At 43.3% G+C, this 15,780-nt stretch overlaps 2 protein-coding genes across 2 annotated transcripts in view; both read left to right on the top strand.

Annotated features, from left to right (window-relative positions):
• Positions 1–91: 91 nt before the first annotated feature.
• LOC142804032 (uncharacterized) lies at positions 92–971 on the top strand. The gene has a single exon (XM_075890539.1). The coding sequence runs from the start codon at positions 238–240 to the stop codon at positions 781–783; it is 546 nt and encodes a 181-aa protein (XP_075746654.1). The 5' UTR covers positions 92–237; the 3' UTR covers positions 784–971.
• Positions 972–4,561: 3,590 nt separating this feature from the next.
• LOC119185951 (uncharacterized) overlaps positions 4,562–15,780 on the top strand; it is a 30,110-nt gene continuing 18,891 nt past the window's right edge. The window contains exons 1-2 of the mRNA XM_037434755.2: positions 4,562–5,072; positions 15,544–15,760. Of these exons, the coding sequence (XP_037290652.2) occupies positions 4,962–5,072; positions 15,544–15,760 (328 nt within the window). The 5' untranslated portion in view covers positions 4,562–4,961. The remainder of the gene's footprint in view (positions 5,073–15,543; positions 15,761–15,780) is intronic.

Here is a 15,780-nt window from a genome sequence, read left to right as displayed (position 1 = left end):
ACACAGGAGAGCGACCCTTCTCTTGTGTCCACTGTAAGGCATCTTTCTTGCAGAAAAAACACCTAAATAAGCACATGAGCACTCATACAGGAGAGCGACCCTTTTCTTGTGTCCACTGTGAGGCATCTTTTGTGCAGAAAATCCACGTAAATAATCATATCCACACTCATACAGGAGAGCATCCCTTGTGTTCACTGTAAGGCATCTTTCGTGACGAAAATCCACCTAAGTAAGCACATGCGCACTCACACAGGAGAGCTACCCTTTTCATGTGTCCACTGTAAGGCATCTTTCGTGCAGAAAAGCCACTTAAATAAGCACATGCGCACTCACACAGGAGAGGGACCCTTCTCTTGTGTCCACTGTAAGGCATCTTTCGTGCAGAAAAGCCACCTAAATAGGCACATGCGCACTCCCACAGGAGAGCGACCCTTCTCTTGTGTCCACTGTAAGGCATCGTTCTTGCAGAAAAACCACCTAAGTAAGCACATGCGCACTCTTAAAGGAGAGCGACCCTTCTCTTGTGTTCACTGTAAGGCATCTTTTGTGCAGAAAATCCACCTAAATAACCACATGCGCACTCACACAGGAGAGCGACCCTTTTCTTGTGTCCACTGTGAGGCATCTTTTGTGCAAAAAATCCACCTAAATAAGCACATTCGCACTCACACAGGAGAGCGACCCTTCTCTTGTGTCCACTGTAAGGCATCTTTCATACAGAAAATCCACCTAAATAATCATATGCACACTCGTACAGGAGAGCATCCCTTGTGTTCACTGTAAGGCATCTTTCGTGAGGAAAAGACATCTTAATAGGCACATGCGCACTCACACAGGAGAGCGACCCTTCTCTTGTGTCCACTGTAAGGCATCGATCTTGCAGAAAAACCACCTAAGTAAGCACATGCGCACTCTTACAGGAGAGCGACCCTTCTCTTGTGTCCACTGTAAGGCATGTTTCGTGCAGAAAAGCCACCTAAATAGGCACATGCGCACTCACACAGGAGAGCGACCCTTCTCCTGTGTCCACTGTAAGGCATCTTTCTTGCAGAAAAACCACCTAAATAAGCACATGAGCACTCATACAGGAGAGCGACCCTTTTCTTGTGTCCATTGTGAGGCATCTTTTGTGCAGAAAATCCATGTAAATAATCATATCCACACTCATACAGGAGAGCATCCCTTGTGTTCACTGTAAGGCATCTTTCGTGACGAAAAGCCACCTTAAGAATCACGTGCCCACTCGTACAGGAGAGCGACCCTACTCTTTTTTCCACTGTAAGGCATCTTTCATGAAGAAAAGCCACCCTAAATAACCACATGCACACTTACACGGGAGAGGGACCCTTCTCCTAAGTCCACTGTAAGGCATCTTTCACGCAGAAAAGCCACCTAAATAGGCACATGCGCACTCACACAGGAGAGCGACCCTTCTCTTGTGTCCACTGTAAGGCATCTTTCTTGCAGAAAAACCACCTAAATAAGCACATGAGCACTCATACAGGAGAGCGACCTATTTCTTGTGTCCACTGTGAGGCATCTTTTGTGCAGAAAATCCACGTAAATAATCATATGCACACTCATACAGGAGAGCATTCCTTGTGTTCACTGTAAGGCATCTTTCGTGACGAAAAGCCACCTTAATAATCACATGCCCACTCGTACAGGAGAGCGACCCTACTCTTTTTTCCACTGTAAGGCATCTTTCATGAAGAAAAGCCACCCTAAATAAGCACATGCACACTTACACGGGAGAGGGACCCTTCTCTTATGTCCTTTGTAAGGCATCTTCCGCCAGAAAAGCCACGTAGATAAGCACATGCACACTCACACAGGAGAGCGACCCTTGTGTCCACTGTGAGACATCTTTTGTGCAGAAAATCCACCTAAATAAGCACATTCGCACTCACACAGGAGAGCGACCCTTCTCTTGTGTCCACTGTAAGGCATCTTTCATACAGAAAATCCACCTAAATAATCATATGCACACTCATACAGGAGAGCATCCCTTGTGTTCACTGTAAGGCATCAATCGTGAGGAAAAACCACCTTAATAAGCACATGCACACTCTCACAGGAGAGCGACCCTTCTCTTGTTTCCACTGTAAGGCATCTTTCATGCAGAAAAGCTTCCTAAATAAGCACACTCATACAGAAGAGCGTCCCTTGTGTTCACTGTAAGGCATCTTTCGCGCAGAAAAGCCACCTAAGTAAGCACATGCACACTCATACAGAAGAGCAACCCTTTTCTTGTGCCCACTGTGAGGCATCTTTCAAGCAGAAAAGCCACCTAAATAAGCACATGAGCCCTCGCACAGGAAAGCGACCTTTCTCTTGTGTCCACTGCCATGCATCCTTTTCTCTGAATTACTTCATTGTGCACATGCGCATTTACACAGAAGAATGTCCCTTTTGCTGTGTACTCTGCAATGCATCCTTTTCATTTAAAGGCCCCCTCGTTCAACACTCTCGGACTCACACAAGAGAGCGTTGCTTCTCTTGTGTCCACTGAGATATGTGCTTTGGGAAGAAAACAAACCTTGTTAGATGCATTTGCATGCGCTCTTGGTAGCGTTCCTTTTTCTATCTCTACTGCATGCGTACTGAGTGAAAAAGAAAAAGAACCTTGTGAGACACATTTGCTTGCACAGAGGAGAGGATTCATTTCACTGTGTCCACTGCAATACATCTTCTTTTGTGACATGAACATGCATTAGGTACATTCGCCTTCACACAGGAGATTGTCCCTACTCCTGTGCACTGCAATATATTTATTTCTATGAAAGACCAGCTGATTGAGCACAAGTGCATTCACACTAGAGAGTAGCTCGTTTCTTGTGTGTGTTGTAATGCATCCTTTTGTCGACAAAACAGCCTTGTGAGACACACACACATACACACAAAAGATTGTACATTTTTTCATGTCCACTGCAATGCAAATAATTCTAGATAACACCACGGCACAGCCTGAATGGGGCGGGGCCTGCATGATTCCCTTTATGGGCAGGTAAACAACATCCCTATCCGAAATTGATCATGGAACTGATCATCTGTACAATGTGAGCGTGCTATAAGTTTTCTGTAAATAAAAATTCAACCTGGTTAGGCTGTTGTCTTGTACGGTTTTCTGACCCTTTTTGGTAGCAAAAAAGTGTAGGTGTAGATTGCTGTCAGCACTAGGTTAACTTCTGTAATGTAAACGAAATGAGCAGTTATGCCATGGGCACTCAGTCAGTGAGCAAGCTAAGTTTGTGCAATTTCCACTTGTGTCAAAATGACTTGATCAGGACGCCCCGCCGCGGTGGTCTAGTGGCTAAGGTACTCGGCTGCTGACCCGCAGGTCGCGGGATCGAATCCGGGCTGCGGCGGCTGCATTTCCGATGGAGAAGGAAATGTTGTAGGCCCATGTGCTCAGATTTGGGTGCACGTTAAAGAACCCCAGGTGGTCAAAATTGCCGGAGCCCTCCACTACGGCGTCTCTCATAATCATATGGTAGTTTTGGGACGTTAAACCCCACATATCAATCAACTTGATCAGGAAGTGCAATGCAAACAGTGCAAGGCGCTGCAGAGATGAAAAATTTTACCACAAAGCATGCACCCTCACCTTAGCGGTACTCACTAAACAGACTCGTTTTGACAAATCGGTGTTCTCGATTGTCCCAGCCCCGATCATAATGGCAGAGGGAAGCAGAGAAAAATGAAAATGTGGACTGTGCATTGTGGACTTACTCATGGCAAACAATATGTAACGTAGACTAAATGATTTGGACAGGCGCTGGACAGGGGAGCTGGAGTACCGTATTTATGCTCATGATGGGTGAACTCGCATAATAGGTGCACTCCAAACTTGGCCGTGATGACCGCATTTTCACCAGTTGCAAAAAACGAGAAAAAAAAATACCTAGGCCAAATAGGGATTCTTGATAGGAGGTGAGAGAGAGGGAAACAACTTTATTTTGGTAGGAGGTGAAAAGTGTGGTTGAGTGACGCAGTAGTAACAGTCTCTCAGGCGAGGACACCACAACCGCGACTCTTGGGATTGGGAAAAAAGGTAAGGAAGAAGGGAATTAGAGTGGAGTAGGTATGTTGGGGGCACGATTACAAAGCACTGGTAACACAAAAAGCTTAAATTCCTCGCCGTGAGTTCCAGGCTTAGTCGGTGAGCTTTAGAGGCGCTCGGTCAATTGCGCAACCTCCATGTAGTCCAGGACTGCACTCAGGGTGGAACGCGCACAATGCTCTGATCCTACAGGTTGCAGAATGTCATCCAATGTAGCAGATAACAGTGCCAAGTGCTTGAAGGAGCATAAAAGCGCTTCGTGGTGTACGGAGAGAAACGCCCTGGCAGGAGAAGAATCATCTAACGTTTCAAGGTCCTGTAGTCGGCGGTATTTGTACCAACGCGATGGGTCATCAATTGCTTTTATTTTGCACGGACAGCATTATGAACACCAAACAAAAGCTGGACCATGCGAAAACGAAAGCGGAACCAAGCACAGTGCCCTAGCGGGGTTTTCTCAAATAGCCCAGATAATAGACTTTTTTTTTTTTTTTTTGTAGTTAAGATGGCAGCACCCATGACACGCGTAGTGTGTGTGCTGAACCGCCGTGAAGACGCTGCGTGCCAGTCGTTCGTGTGCCGATTTTCTTAACTGTTTTCCGCGATAGTTATTATTCTCATCCTGGATAATTGACTTGGCCAGCCTGCGTTTATGGCTTACGCTTCCAAGAGCTGCTACAGGACGGAAAAGCTCGCCCATCGCCGTGTAAGGCTGAAAAAGAATCTACAACCGGAACGATGTAACGCATCACAACTTCCCTCATGAGAAAAGACGAGCTACTCTGCGGATCCCTTCGGTTAGAGACAGTATACTTGAAACATTTGAACACCGCTGTTGGTTTGCTCGATACAATTTAGTGATAGCAATTCCAATCAGTGTTTATCATTTGTGTGCGTAATGGGAACTCCTTTAAAATCTGCTCTTCTAAAGCCTGGCGTGGTGTCATCGCTGTACGTTGGTGAACAGAATGCACCGGGAGGAGCATTCTTGAAGAGCCCGAGAGATGAGGTAAGATTTCGAATATCTGAGCTTACTAAGCGGCATGTGTTAACATTACAGAAAAACGATGCAATCCCAATAAAAAACGGTACGTGTAAGGCAAGGAAACATGGTCTCCCCAATGCTATTCACGACGTGCTTATAAAAAGTTTTCGGAACCCAAGATCGGGAATGAGGTACTGAAGGGTACCTCATGGTAAACTGCGAATTACGACTTCTGCTTACTGAACTGGACAAAAACGCGGAATATTATATCCAGTAAATTAATGCGCAACCATCTCTGTAGCGAGACGTTGGAAGTTGTAAAGGAACACGTTTGCCGAGGAGCAGCTGCAGCTACGTCTTACCGGTACTTCACTACTGAGCAGAAACGTGGAGGCTTACAAAGAGAGGACGACGCAACGAGCAACGGGAGGGAAAACGACAGGTGTAACCTTGAGATATCGGAAGAGAGAAGGGCGGGTCGGTCAGCTAATGCGTGTGAAGGACATCGCAATTGAAATATAAAACAAGGAATCGACACGGGCAATGCACGTAGCATATAGACAGGATATCCGCTGGTCACTAAGTGCAACTGACTGGTTTCCAAGTGAAAGCAAACACGGAGGGTAACGGAAAGCTAGGTAGCAAGATAATATTGAAGGAATTTGCGGAAATGACATAGCATAGGACCTGGTTTAGAGGCCTTACCGGCTGTGGTCGTGGTCAGGCTCATGATAAGTTCATGTATGAAAAGTTCACCAGTACTGCCTTGTGCAAATACCAAGAGCCGCTGTTTAGGTGTTTTTACTTTGCAATTAGCCAATCAGGACGCCGCAAAAGGCAGTGTGTGGGCGTCTTCCACAAAAAGGTTGTGGGCATTCTAGCCATCTCCAAAGCAGTGTGCTGAAACTCTACAGCATCACACTGGTGTTTTCTTTTAACTATACTTGTTACTCTAGAGTAAGTGGGAGTTGTTGATCAGCCAAAGACACGTCTAGTACGCTAAACAGTGTTCTCTTTCAGTTCTCTTCTCCTGGAGGTGGCTATTGATCTGCTTTCAGAAAAGGGAGTACAGCTTTTCTCGAATCCATACATGAATGGAGCCGTAGTTTTCATTTATAGCCAGGACTAAAGGTGTCGCAGAGTTTCTGCTCAACGTTTCCTTCCAATGTAAATGGCCAAGTGCAGTGAAACACGAGTGGTGCACGGGTTTACAACACTCCTTGCTTGAAATTTTCATATTGTTCCCAAGTTTCTTCAAAACATGGCAGAGTACTTTTGTTTTGAAGTCACAACATGTGCTTTTGCCTCCATCTGCCAATTTGGAGCCTCTGATGTTTTAAGCGTTCCAGTAAATTTCTTCTGATCAGAACTGGTCAGAGTTATTCAATCTTACCAGTCACAAAACGGCGTTCCAAAACACACAGTAGACCTTATTTTGAGGGAACTAGCTGACTGTCGCGTTATCCTGGAGCCACAATGCAAAACACAATAATGTCTGATGGCTGGTGTGCTGATGAACAGGTGACAGAACAATCTGCACGTTTCTTACATGTGGGCCAATGGCGTGTCTGTATTTCGATGCATAGAGCCTACAGAAAGTTTGGCAACTTGTCTAATTGAACAACTCTAAAACTAGTGGTTACTTCTGCCTTCGTTCTTTACAATAATGTCAGGTTACATCATGCTCTTGTTTTGGTACTTCAACACCATGCCAGACTGTCCAGTTTTGTGCAGTAGCAAAATATGAATGTACAGTACTTTACATGTTCTGCAAAGAACATTTATTTTCCGCGTCGTTTTCTTCTACTCCTCACAGTGTTCTTGTGCCAGTCACTTTTTTTCTCATTTGTCGATCGGGTGCCTCACAGATGGGAGTAGGTGAAGTTGAGAAGCACGGGCAGGCTTGGTTGTGAAGCTGATAGATGAGCGCTTGTCTAAAATTCTTTAGGACAAAATCAAACAGAAATAAAGCAATGTGAGCTTAGCCTCTTTGGCTATTCACAAGAAAGGTGACTGTGAAGCTACACTCATCTGAATGTACTGGCTGGTGTCCCATGTCAGTTCTCGTCCTGATTGCTCTTTAATATCAAATTCGAGCTGTCAAAATAATCTGCGGGAGGCTTACTTACGCTGAAGGTATGCCGTCAGAGTGGCGAAATCGTGCTGCTCACATCGGTTTCGCTGTGCAACGTGACATGGGCACATAACCATGGTGCTTTGCGTTTGCCATCACTGTTACCGACAAATCTCTCTCTCTTTCATGTATTTTATTTGTCATAGTTTGTCATTTTTTCCTTTAGAAAAATGCCAGACTATGACAAAACTGAAAGTTCAGTTATAAAACTAGCTGCTAAATAGTAATACATGCAAAGAGTATGGAAAGTTTCACTCGGCAGCTTACAGAAATCCGAAGATCACATACGATCGATGCCACAAGGAAGTGGTCCTGTAAGAGTTACTGTGAAGGACAGGCATAATGAATAGAAAATAAACTACAGATCAATGATTATATGTGGGATTACTGTAAAACAAATAATTACCATAAATGAATACAAAATAAGAGAAGTATTTTTGCAATTTGAAGCAAAACAGCAATGCAGTAAGTATATAACTGAAGTTTTGCCACAGTGTTATTTTAGTGTAGAACAAAAGATGAAAAAATACGAAGAGGAAGTTTCAATCGTTTCGTTTCACTCTGAGAGCATGCGTGAGAAATATTCATATACTTACAAGCGTTACCTCTGCAGAAATGTGTTAAATATTTAGCTTGATGATGCCTTGTGGTTCAGGTTTATGAGGAGGGTGCTAAATCTGGAGATTGGTCAATCAGAAATTCCATATATACAGTAAATTTACTTTAGTTCATCTCATGTTTAACATCCTGCTGTGAAGTTTGAAAAGCATGTCTTTAATCTATAGCTTACCAGACGGAAATATGCCGTCATTTGTAGAATTTTTCAAGGCATTACTTGACTTTGCAAATTCAAATAACCGCACTTATTTCGAACGGCGACTGCGGTAGATATATGTTCAGTCAGCCAGTGTCCCAGAAATTTTATACTATATTAGTTTCGCAACGTTTGAATAATTACATTAATATGCCAGCAGACATTACCGTGTTCACAAGCACCGTAGTAAACCTTTTAAAGACGGTTTCACCAGAGCCTGTCGGTCTCTGGCAACATTGTGCGTTCACCAGAAAACCACCCCAAGAAATATCCAGTTTAGCTTGTTTTTGCGCGGTCTAATCTTTGTTGTTGGCCATGGCTGCTTGTGTTCCGATATTTTGTGCTGATAAATTTATTCCGATGAACCGCTCGCAACTCGGACACAGCTTTGTCAAGCCAGGATACAGTCTGGAAGCCTGAACTAATTTTATATGCTAGTCAAAACGTTCTGTTTTGATCACGAGAGAAAACTGAATTCCCGTTGAGAGCGGGTAGGCTTGTTCTTCCCTCTTCATTAAAGGCAATGTAAAGCTCACCACACACTAATGGCACAGAGACGATACTCAGACTTTAGAATAGTCTAAGGTCCCGCTTACCGGGAACACATCAGTCACTGTAGTCTCCCACTCATGGTAGATACGTGTACTGTCGCGTGCAATGGGTAATAAAACGGGAAAGCGAACACTGAAAATGTATCGCAAAGGTGTTTCTTGTATAGTTTGAACAATAATAACGATGCGTACTGTTTGAAACATGGGGCACAAAGTAGCCATGCCCCACATGAATTGCTGCACTGTGTCCATCGTGGTATCCACATTTCGTTGTCGTTGCATTTGTTTTTGTTTTTTGAAAGCGACGCTGGCGAGTGGGCACTCATCTGCGCGAGCAAATGACTCATCGCCTGTCTTTCTGCCTCTAGTTAATATCCCTGCATTTTTGCTCATTTAGCTTTCGGTGTGAACGTGGCTCTTCTGGGTTCAACTTGAAAGTTTGATTCATGAATAGCTTTGTCGTGAGTAAACTATAATAATTCACGTGACCAAGCCCCATTGGATGTCGTCACATAACCAGTACATTTTATATTTTCCCAGTCACACGAACACTCTGGATCGCGAGAAATTCAGAACGCCTATGATCTTGAGAGTGCCCGGAACGACACAGGTGCAAAAATAAGCCTTTTATCTAGAGGTTGTGTGCTTACACGAAAACACAAATATGTTCGGGGTTTGACAGGATTAAGGTTTTCAGTTCTAGTCGAAAAGCTGAATTGAACAACTTCAGTATAGATAGGGCAACTCTTCTCCTGCATGTGAACAATGTGGGTGCGCTTTGAAGACGTAGAAAGGGAAAACACGGGTGCGCTGTCAATTCTCTGTCTGCATCTTCAAAGCGGATCCACGTCGACATGCAGAACCAACTGGCCCAATCAAGTTCTCTGACAAGCTTCTCCTGAAGGGGCGGCCACTGCCAGAAGTAACACGGAGGAGGGGGCTGCGCTCATTGGAACACCACGGCGGATATTTTGTGCGGTGCCCGTCGGCCACATGAGCCGTGTTACCTGCAGCAGTGGCCGCACCTGCACCTGCCATGCACTATATCGAGGCCCTTCAAGTGGCCGCTAGACGTGGCACCAAATACATCCTAAAGAATGTGCCAGAAATAATACAGCAGCAAATTCGAACACACCACGAAAAGCCGCAGGGACCATTCAAGAAGCATTACCGGAAGTGGCGCAGCGGAAGTCTGCTGGGGCAGGCCGTTTGGCGCGAGCCAGTTTGTTTACAAACACCGAAGCCGTCTATATAACCTTGCTACGAGTGATACTGTAGTAGAACTGTTGCGTCACATGCCAACATCCATCTGTCTATATAATACAACACACTTACTACACTTCAATGTTTTTTGTGCTGGATTAAAAAATTTTAACTGTAATCAAGTGCATATTGCTACATATAACCTCTGACGATACATATTACACGTTCATTTACTTATTATCAAAAATATGTCCTGAATCTTCTCCCATCATTAAAATAAACACATCCAAATTACCTCACAACCCTTGTATCATGAGTCATTGCCTCAAATCAGTTAAGAAAATAGGTTATTTGAAAACGAAGCACACATAATCGTGAAGGTTGGAATACGTTCAAATAACACGGGAATTAAACTACCATGTTTCTTTGTAATGGTAAGAAAGTATGGTGGCCTAATTGTTTTCTTATTGTCTATATCTCTAAAGCTAAAATTGTATGACAGAAAATAATTGATGCCTTAAATCTTTCTTCTACTGATGTAGCTGTCATTAGATTAATATAAAATAATCAGAGTTCTTAGCATGGCAGCTTGGCTTAAGCGTTTATCGACTTTCTCGTCTAACTACCAGGTCTCGCCACTCAGTTACTACCACTACTTCATCTGATGTACAAACTGTCTTTGCTTTGCTTAAATATAGCTCGGCTCATGATATTACCAACTTACAAAGACTGATAAAATACAAGGCAGGCTTGACTACTCGCCCTCTCGCCCATATTTATCTTGGATTTTTCTGCGGGAACATTTCTACAAAAAATGCAATTGTCAAATGTCAATCACATTTTTTAGGGTGAGGACAAGAATGCTTTCGGCAATTATCGTCTTGTTTCTACATTTCCAGTGTTCTCCAGAGGGTTGGAAAAGTTATTCTATGCTAGAATTTTGAATTTTGTGAATAAATTTTATCTGATGAGTAAATGGCAATATAGGATCTCGCATAGGAAGGTCCAATGAACTCTCTTTCTTAATTAAAGAGAACATAATTGTGCATGCATTTCGTAAAAAGCAGCTGATCACAGCTACATGTGTAGTTTTCAGAAGCGTTCAATCGGTGAAAGGGACACTAAGGGCAAATATTATGTCAACACTGATAGCTGAAATAGCAATGCAGGACTGGTCATAGTGCTATTTTTGTGTCCAGAAAATGCTTACATTTAAAACATGTCATGTTTAATGATCTACACGGCATTAGTGCAAATCACCCGACTAAAAGCAGGCCTTCTAATGTAGCAGTTGCCTTGCCTGATGTTTCCCACCTTTACTGCGTGAAAGCTGACAAATGCAAAAGCTTGCAGGAACGCAGGGTTACTGTGATGTCGTCATCTTGTGACACTTTGTGCATCCATAGTCCTATACACAATTGTATTTGACGAGCATTTTTGAAAGGATAAAGGGATTAAAGAGGCAATAATTCGTAAAAACATCGCTGCAACGCACTCACATCAAAAAGAGAATGCACGACTTTTCTGGTGGGAAGTAGTAAGCTGAAAAAATTGGAGTATTCGGCTGATAAAACAAATTTGCTCATGTGCGTGGGCCGGGCCTTTGTTCCTTTGATCGGCTGCAGCGAGGAGTACACTCTGAATGGTTAATAGAAAAAAATACATCTTCAGCGCTGCACGTGCCATACTTTACAAAATTGTTTGCTGCTCAAAGGAACATTGTGGCACTTGCACTTTCAACAACCTATCCTTGCACACAAATGCGACCTGGAAACCTGCAGTCTTGTGCCGATATCAAGCTGTGCGATGATGACCAGCGGTGAAGTCGCTAAAGTCGCTTATTGATTCCAGCTAATTTCTTTTTTTCACTACCGGATCTTTCTCTATGGATTGATCTTGTGGAACATTTTTTTCACAGCTTTCTTGTTCTTCCTGCCTTGGTGATCTGATGCAGCCACTGAAGGCACTGATCTGATGCAGCCAACCTAAAGCTGCTTGAGCTTTTGTGGACTTCCTTGCCGAGTTTTTATTTTTCTTTGGGGCGGGGGGGGGGGGGGGGGGGGACATGAGGCCCACAGTCGTTTTGTCACCAGCGCTTCACGAAATCATTGCAATAAATAGTCTGAGAAATGTAGAAAAGGATTCCTGCAATCAAAAAGGGCATTGGCTCATTAAGGACTCCAGGCAGCTCTGTAGCAAAATGTTCATTCTTCCAAACAGCAGTACCTTTACTTTAGCTGGCAGGAGATGGCCACCTGACCAAGTTGGCTTGAAGGCAGACTGCCCAAAAATTCCTCCTTCTCACTTCAATTTCCATCACTCACATGGCTCAAACCGCGAACGTGAATCTCTGTAAATTTGTTTTTGTTGTAGCTACCTAATTCTGACAAAAGGAATTCTGACAGTCTTCGGGCTATGGAACCCTAGTCTGTAAAACGTTTCGTTCATTTTATGTGTCGTTCATTTGATAATAATAGTAAACTTGAAACTAAGTGTATAAGCATTTTTTCGTGTAATCTTCATGCTCTGGCGTGAAAGTCTTGTGTGTTAAAGTTCGCTAACTTTAGCAATTCTAACCTGCACTGTGAATCGTGGTCACTAGAAAACAAGTGGCTTAATTTCAAATCTATGCAATGGGCAATAAAAAATCTGATGCTTTTAAATAATATGCAGGTTCGCACACAAATTCACGAAATTATTATTTTTTGGCATAAGCGGTGATTACAATCTACGCAACACCACTTTACGTGGCGTACATTACGCATCAGTAAACACCAGTCAACGAAACACCAATAAGATGCCAAGAAGGCTATTTGAAATAAAACAAGAGTTGGCACAGGTATCACAGCACAAGAACGTGTCGGCTTGCGCTACTCCGCATGCATTTCACGAGGACAAAAGGCTAGCCTGCACACACGTGCGTATAACTTTTTCATGTGGGAGTACACAGCGGTTGCGCAAGAATGACCGCTATCTTTAGCGGTACATATTTTTCGAAGTTTTCGTATTGCTTTCATATGTATATGCTACGTAAATAAAATGTATAACATGCAAGACCGTTGACTTAGTAGTAAGAGGGAGGCACCACTGACGCACTTGCTGCGACGCCATTTTCAGTGCGATTGCTTGCTCTCTAGTGACGAAATTTATGAACTACGGAAACATATTCTCGGAAACATCGATACTTGTGGCCCACAGTTATAAAACCGAAACTGAAGCACATGCTCTTCTTTAAGCGCCTTTGTTCATCCAAACATTTGTGCCGGTCTGACCATAAAGGGATAAGCGAACAAGCAACATTTTATTTGGTATTGTGATGCACGGTAGGTTGTTTTTTTTTATTGCAACTGGTTTAGTTACTACTGGTTAATTGTAGTCTGACCCTTTGACATCATTTTAATCGTTTCAAAATGTCCCATTTGGGGCACTTATGGTGTCGCACATTTACCTTAATTTCTCGATAAAAAGAGCAATGCTGTTGATAATAAGGGTGTTTTAGACATTTGCAAACATTTATCTTTCACTCTGATGTAAGTTATTTGCCTTTATTGTCATGCTACGCAACCAGAGAAACTGGACCGTTATGCAATGAGAGATGTGCCAATCTCACTATTGAGCTTTTACCTGGAGAGCTGTGGGCAGCATTTGCATATAAGTAAAAGGAGGTTATCTGTAAAAACTAGTTCATTCGTTTATTTACAGTATCGTCAGAGTACAAATATATTGAGTACCCATGGAGTGAGCTTTAATTTTTACAAATTAATACCACTAAAATAAAGGAGTGCTTTGCCTACCAAAATTATATGGATGCAAAATGACACTTGATAATATTTATGGTTACTAGTCAGTTATTCGAGTTGTATATAGCATCAAAACATCAGATCTATACTTCCATGAGCATATGGTTTGGGACATGTCAATTATGTAACTAAGCAACATTTTAGATGTGTTTGTGTCATGGCAAAATTATGTGCATTACTGCATCTATCAAATTATAAACATCAAATATTAAAATGTCCAATTTTAAGTACTATGAAATTCTGAGCAGCCACCCCTCTCCTTTTTTTGAAAGATTTCAAACTACTTGCTAATGGCAGAGCAAGCGCTCCTTCCTCAACTTAACTGTTTCTTTTGGCCAACAAGGGCGATTGTCAGATGAATAATGACATCGTATTAATGTGGACGCAATAAAGCATTTCACTGCGAGCATGTGTGGCTTTCTGACACCATTTTGAATTTGATCTATGCACAATCTAGGGCCCTAACCCTCCAAAATTTTGTCAGTTTATCTTTCGCAGCAACTGGGGGGGGGGGGGGAGAAGCTTGCTTTTACATGTTAATTTTTGTTTGACACTCTTATCTACTGTACAAAGTACTGGGTCTTGCCCAGTTCCTGTGGCACATACCCACTTCAGGAATTTTTCTGTGGCACTTCACAAACTGCAGTGAGTTACAACACCTTTGCTGTTTAGAAATGACTTGTGGCCATTAACCTCATTCGGGGTGACGAGGCATGTCGTAAATATGAAGCCTTACAGCACTGGTTCTGGCTGGAATGGAGAACCAGATTCATAGCCACGTTCGGATCTCTTCTGCGAGCCTGTCGGCCTCTCCCGACTACAAACAAAAGATGATTTGATGCGACACCACATTGATGTTACTGCGGTTCCCTGCAGTCCCATGGCACAGAGGTTCTCGACAGGCCTACTGCAGCCATTGGCCACAACAGCTGCACCTCACCAGGAGGCATAGTCTGTGTTCCGGTGTACGATGCCATGGGGCCTACCACAGCCATTGGCCATAACAGATTCACCTCACTCTGAGGCATAGTCTGTGTGCTGGCGTACGATACCATGGCATCCTACACCAGCACACAGGACTATGCCTCTTAGTGAGGTGCAGCTGTTGGATGCCATCATCAATGAGAGAAGCCATGACGACTTTGATTAGCGTAGTTGGAGGAGCTAACCCTTGGTTCACCTTTCCCGGAACACCCTGGTGCGAGTTTTTCTCTTACCTACAATGCCTGCATTGAAGAAACGGGAAGAGCCAATAGCACTTGTGGCTCATTTAACAAACCCATCGATGCCTCTTGTGCTGCTTCGAGGGCAGTTGTTTATCAATGCATGGCTATCACCTTGCTCTGAGCTGGACACATAAAATATAGGGTTCTGTGTTTTAAGATGAGTCCGAAAAAATTCTAAATACACTCAAGCCCCCAGGAAAATTTCTGTCACTCTGTATGCATCCGAATAAATAGATTTTAAGGGCCAGTATGAACCTGTTTTATTCTTTATTTAGAGGGTATGTTATGAGTGGTCGTTGAATATCGACAGGTTTGACCGAAGTAAGTAAACTTTACCTGACGGCATATGTCTTGCTATGTACTCGGACATGCTGGGATTTCACTGTAGCAAGCTCATGAACATTTTGGCAGCCTACAGAGATGTAGCCAGGGGAGAGTAGATGGGGCCCAATCCCCCCCATACCCCCAATTTTTTTTTTTTTCACCATGGCATAGAAAGCAGAAAATGACCATATTGTGGGGGTGTCTTTCTCTCCCCCTCGCCCCAAAAAAAATTCTGGGTACAACCCTGGTAGCCTATCTTGAAGAAAGCGCTTGATAGCATTTCAGATTCTTAAAACAGTTGCTCTCTGGAGATGTAACCATCGGGCACATACCAAGACAAACTCATTAAAGCGAAACAGATCTTATGAGAGGGCATTCATTTCTTTTTTCAGTGGTAACCTCTGGCATTTTTTCTCACTACAACTGAATGCAATTTATTTCAGGATGACATCACAGCAGAGCCTGTTGGAGCACCGAGTCTGTCTTGTGATTTGGCACAGAGTGTAGAAGCATCGCCAAAGCCAGCATGTGAACCGAATCATGTTACAAATAAATCGATTCAAGTGCGACTACAAACCCGCCATGAAGGAACACAGGCCAATGAAAAGAAGATTTTGTCAACCCACGCTACGCAAACAGAACCTCAAGGTTATTGTTCAGGTATGTCTGTGTATTTGCCA

The sequence above is a fragment of the Rhipicephalus microplus genome, chromosome 3 (genome assembly GCF_043290135.1).
Source record: "Rhipicephalus microplus isolate Deutch F79 chromosome 3, USDA_Rmic, whole genome shotgun sequence".
In the NCBI taxonomy this organism is placed as follows: domain Eukaryota; kingdom Metazoa; phylum Arthropoda; class Arachnida; order Ixodida; family Ixodidae; genus Rhipicephalus; species Rhipicephalus microplus.
Note: the sequence above shows the minus strand (reverse complement) of the source record. Positions and strands in the feature narration are given on the sequence as shown.

What these genes read in the sequence shown, in the direction of transcription:
- LOC142804032 (XM_075890539.1), top strand. Translation starts at nt 238, where the DNA reads ATGCGCACTCACACAGGAGAGCTACCCTTTTCATGTGTCCACTGTAAG.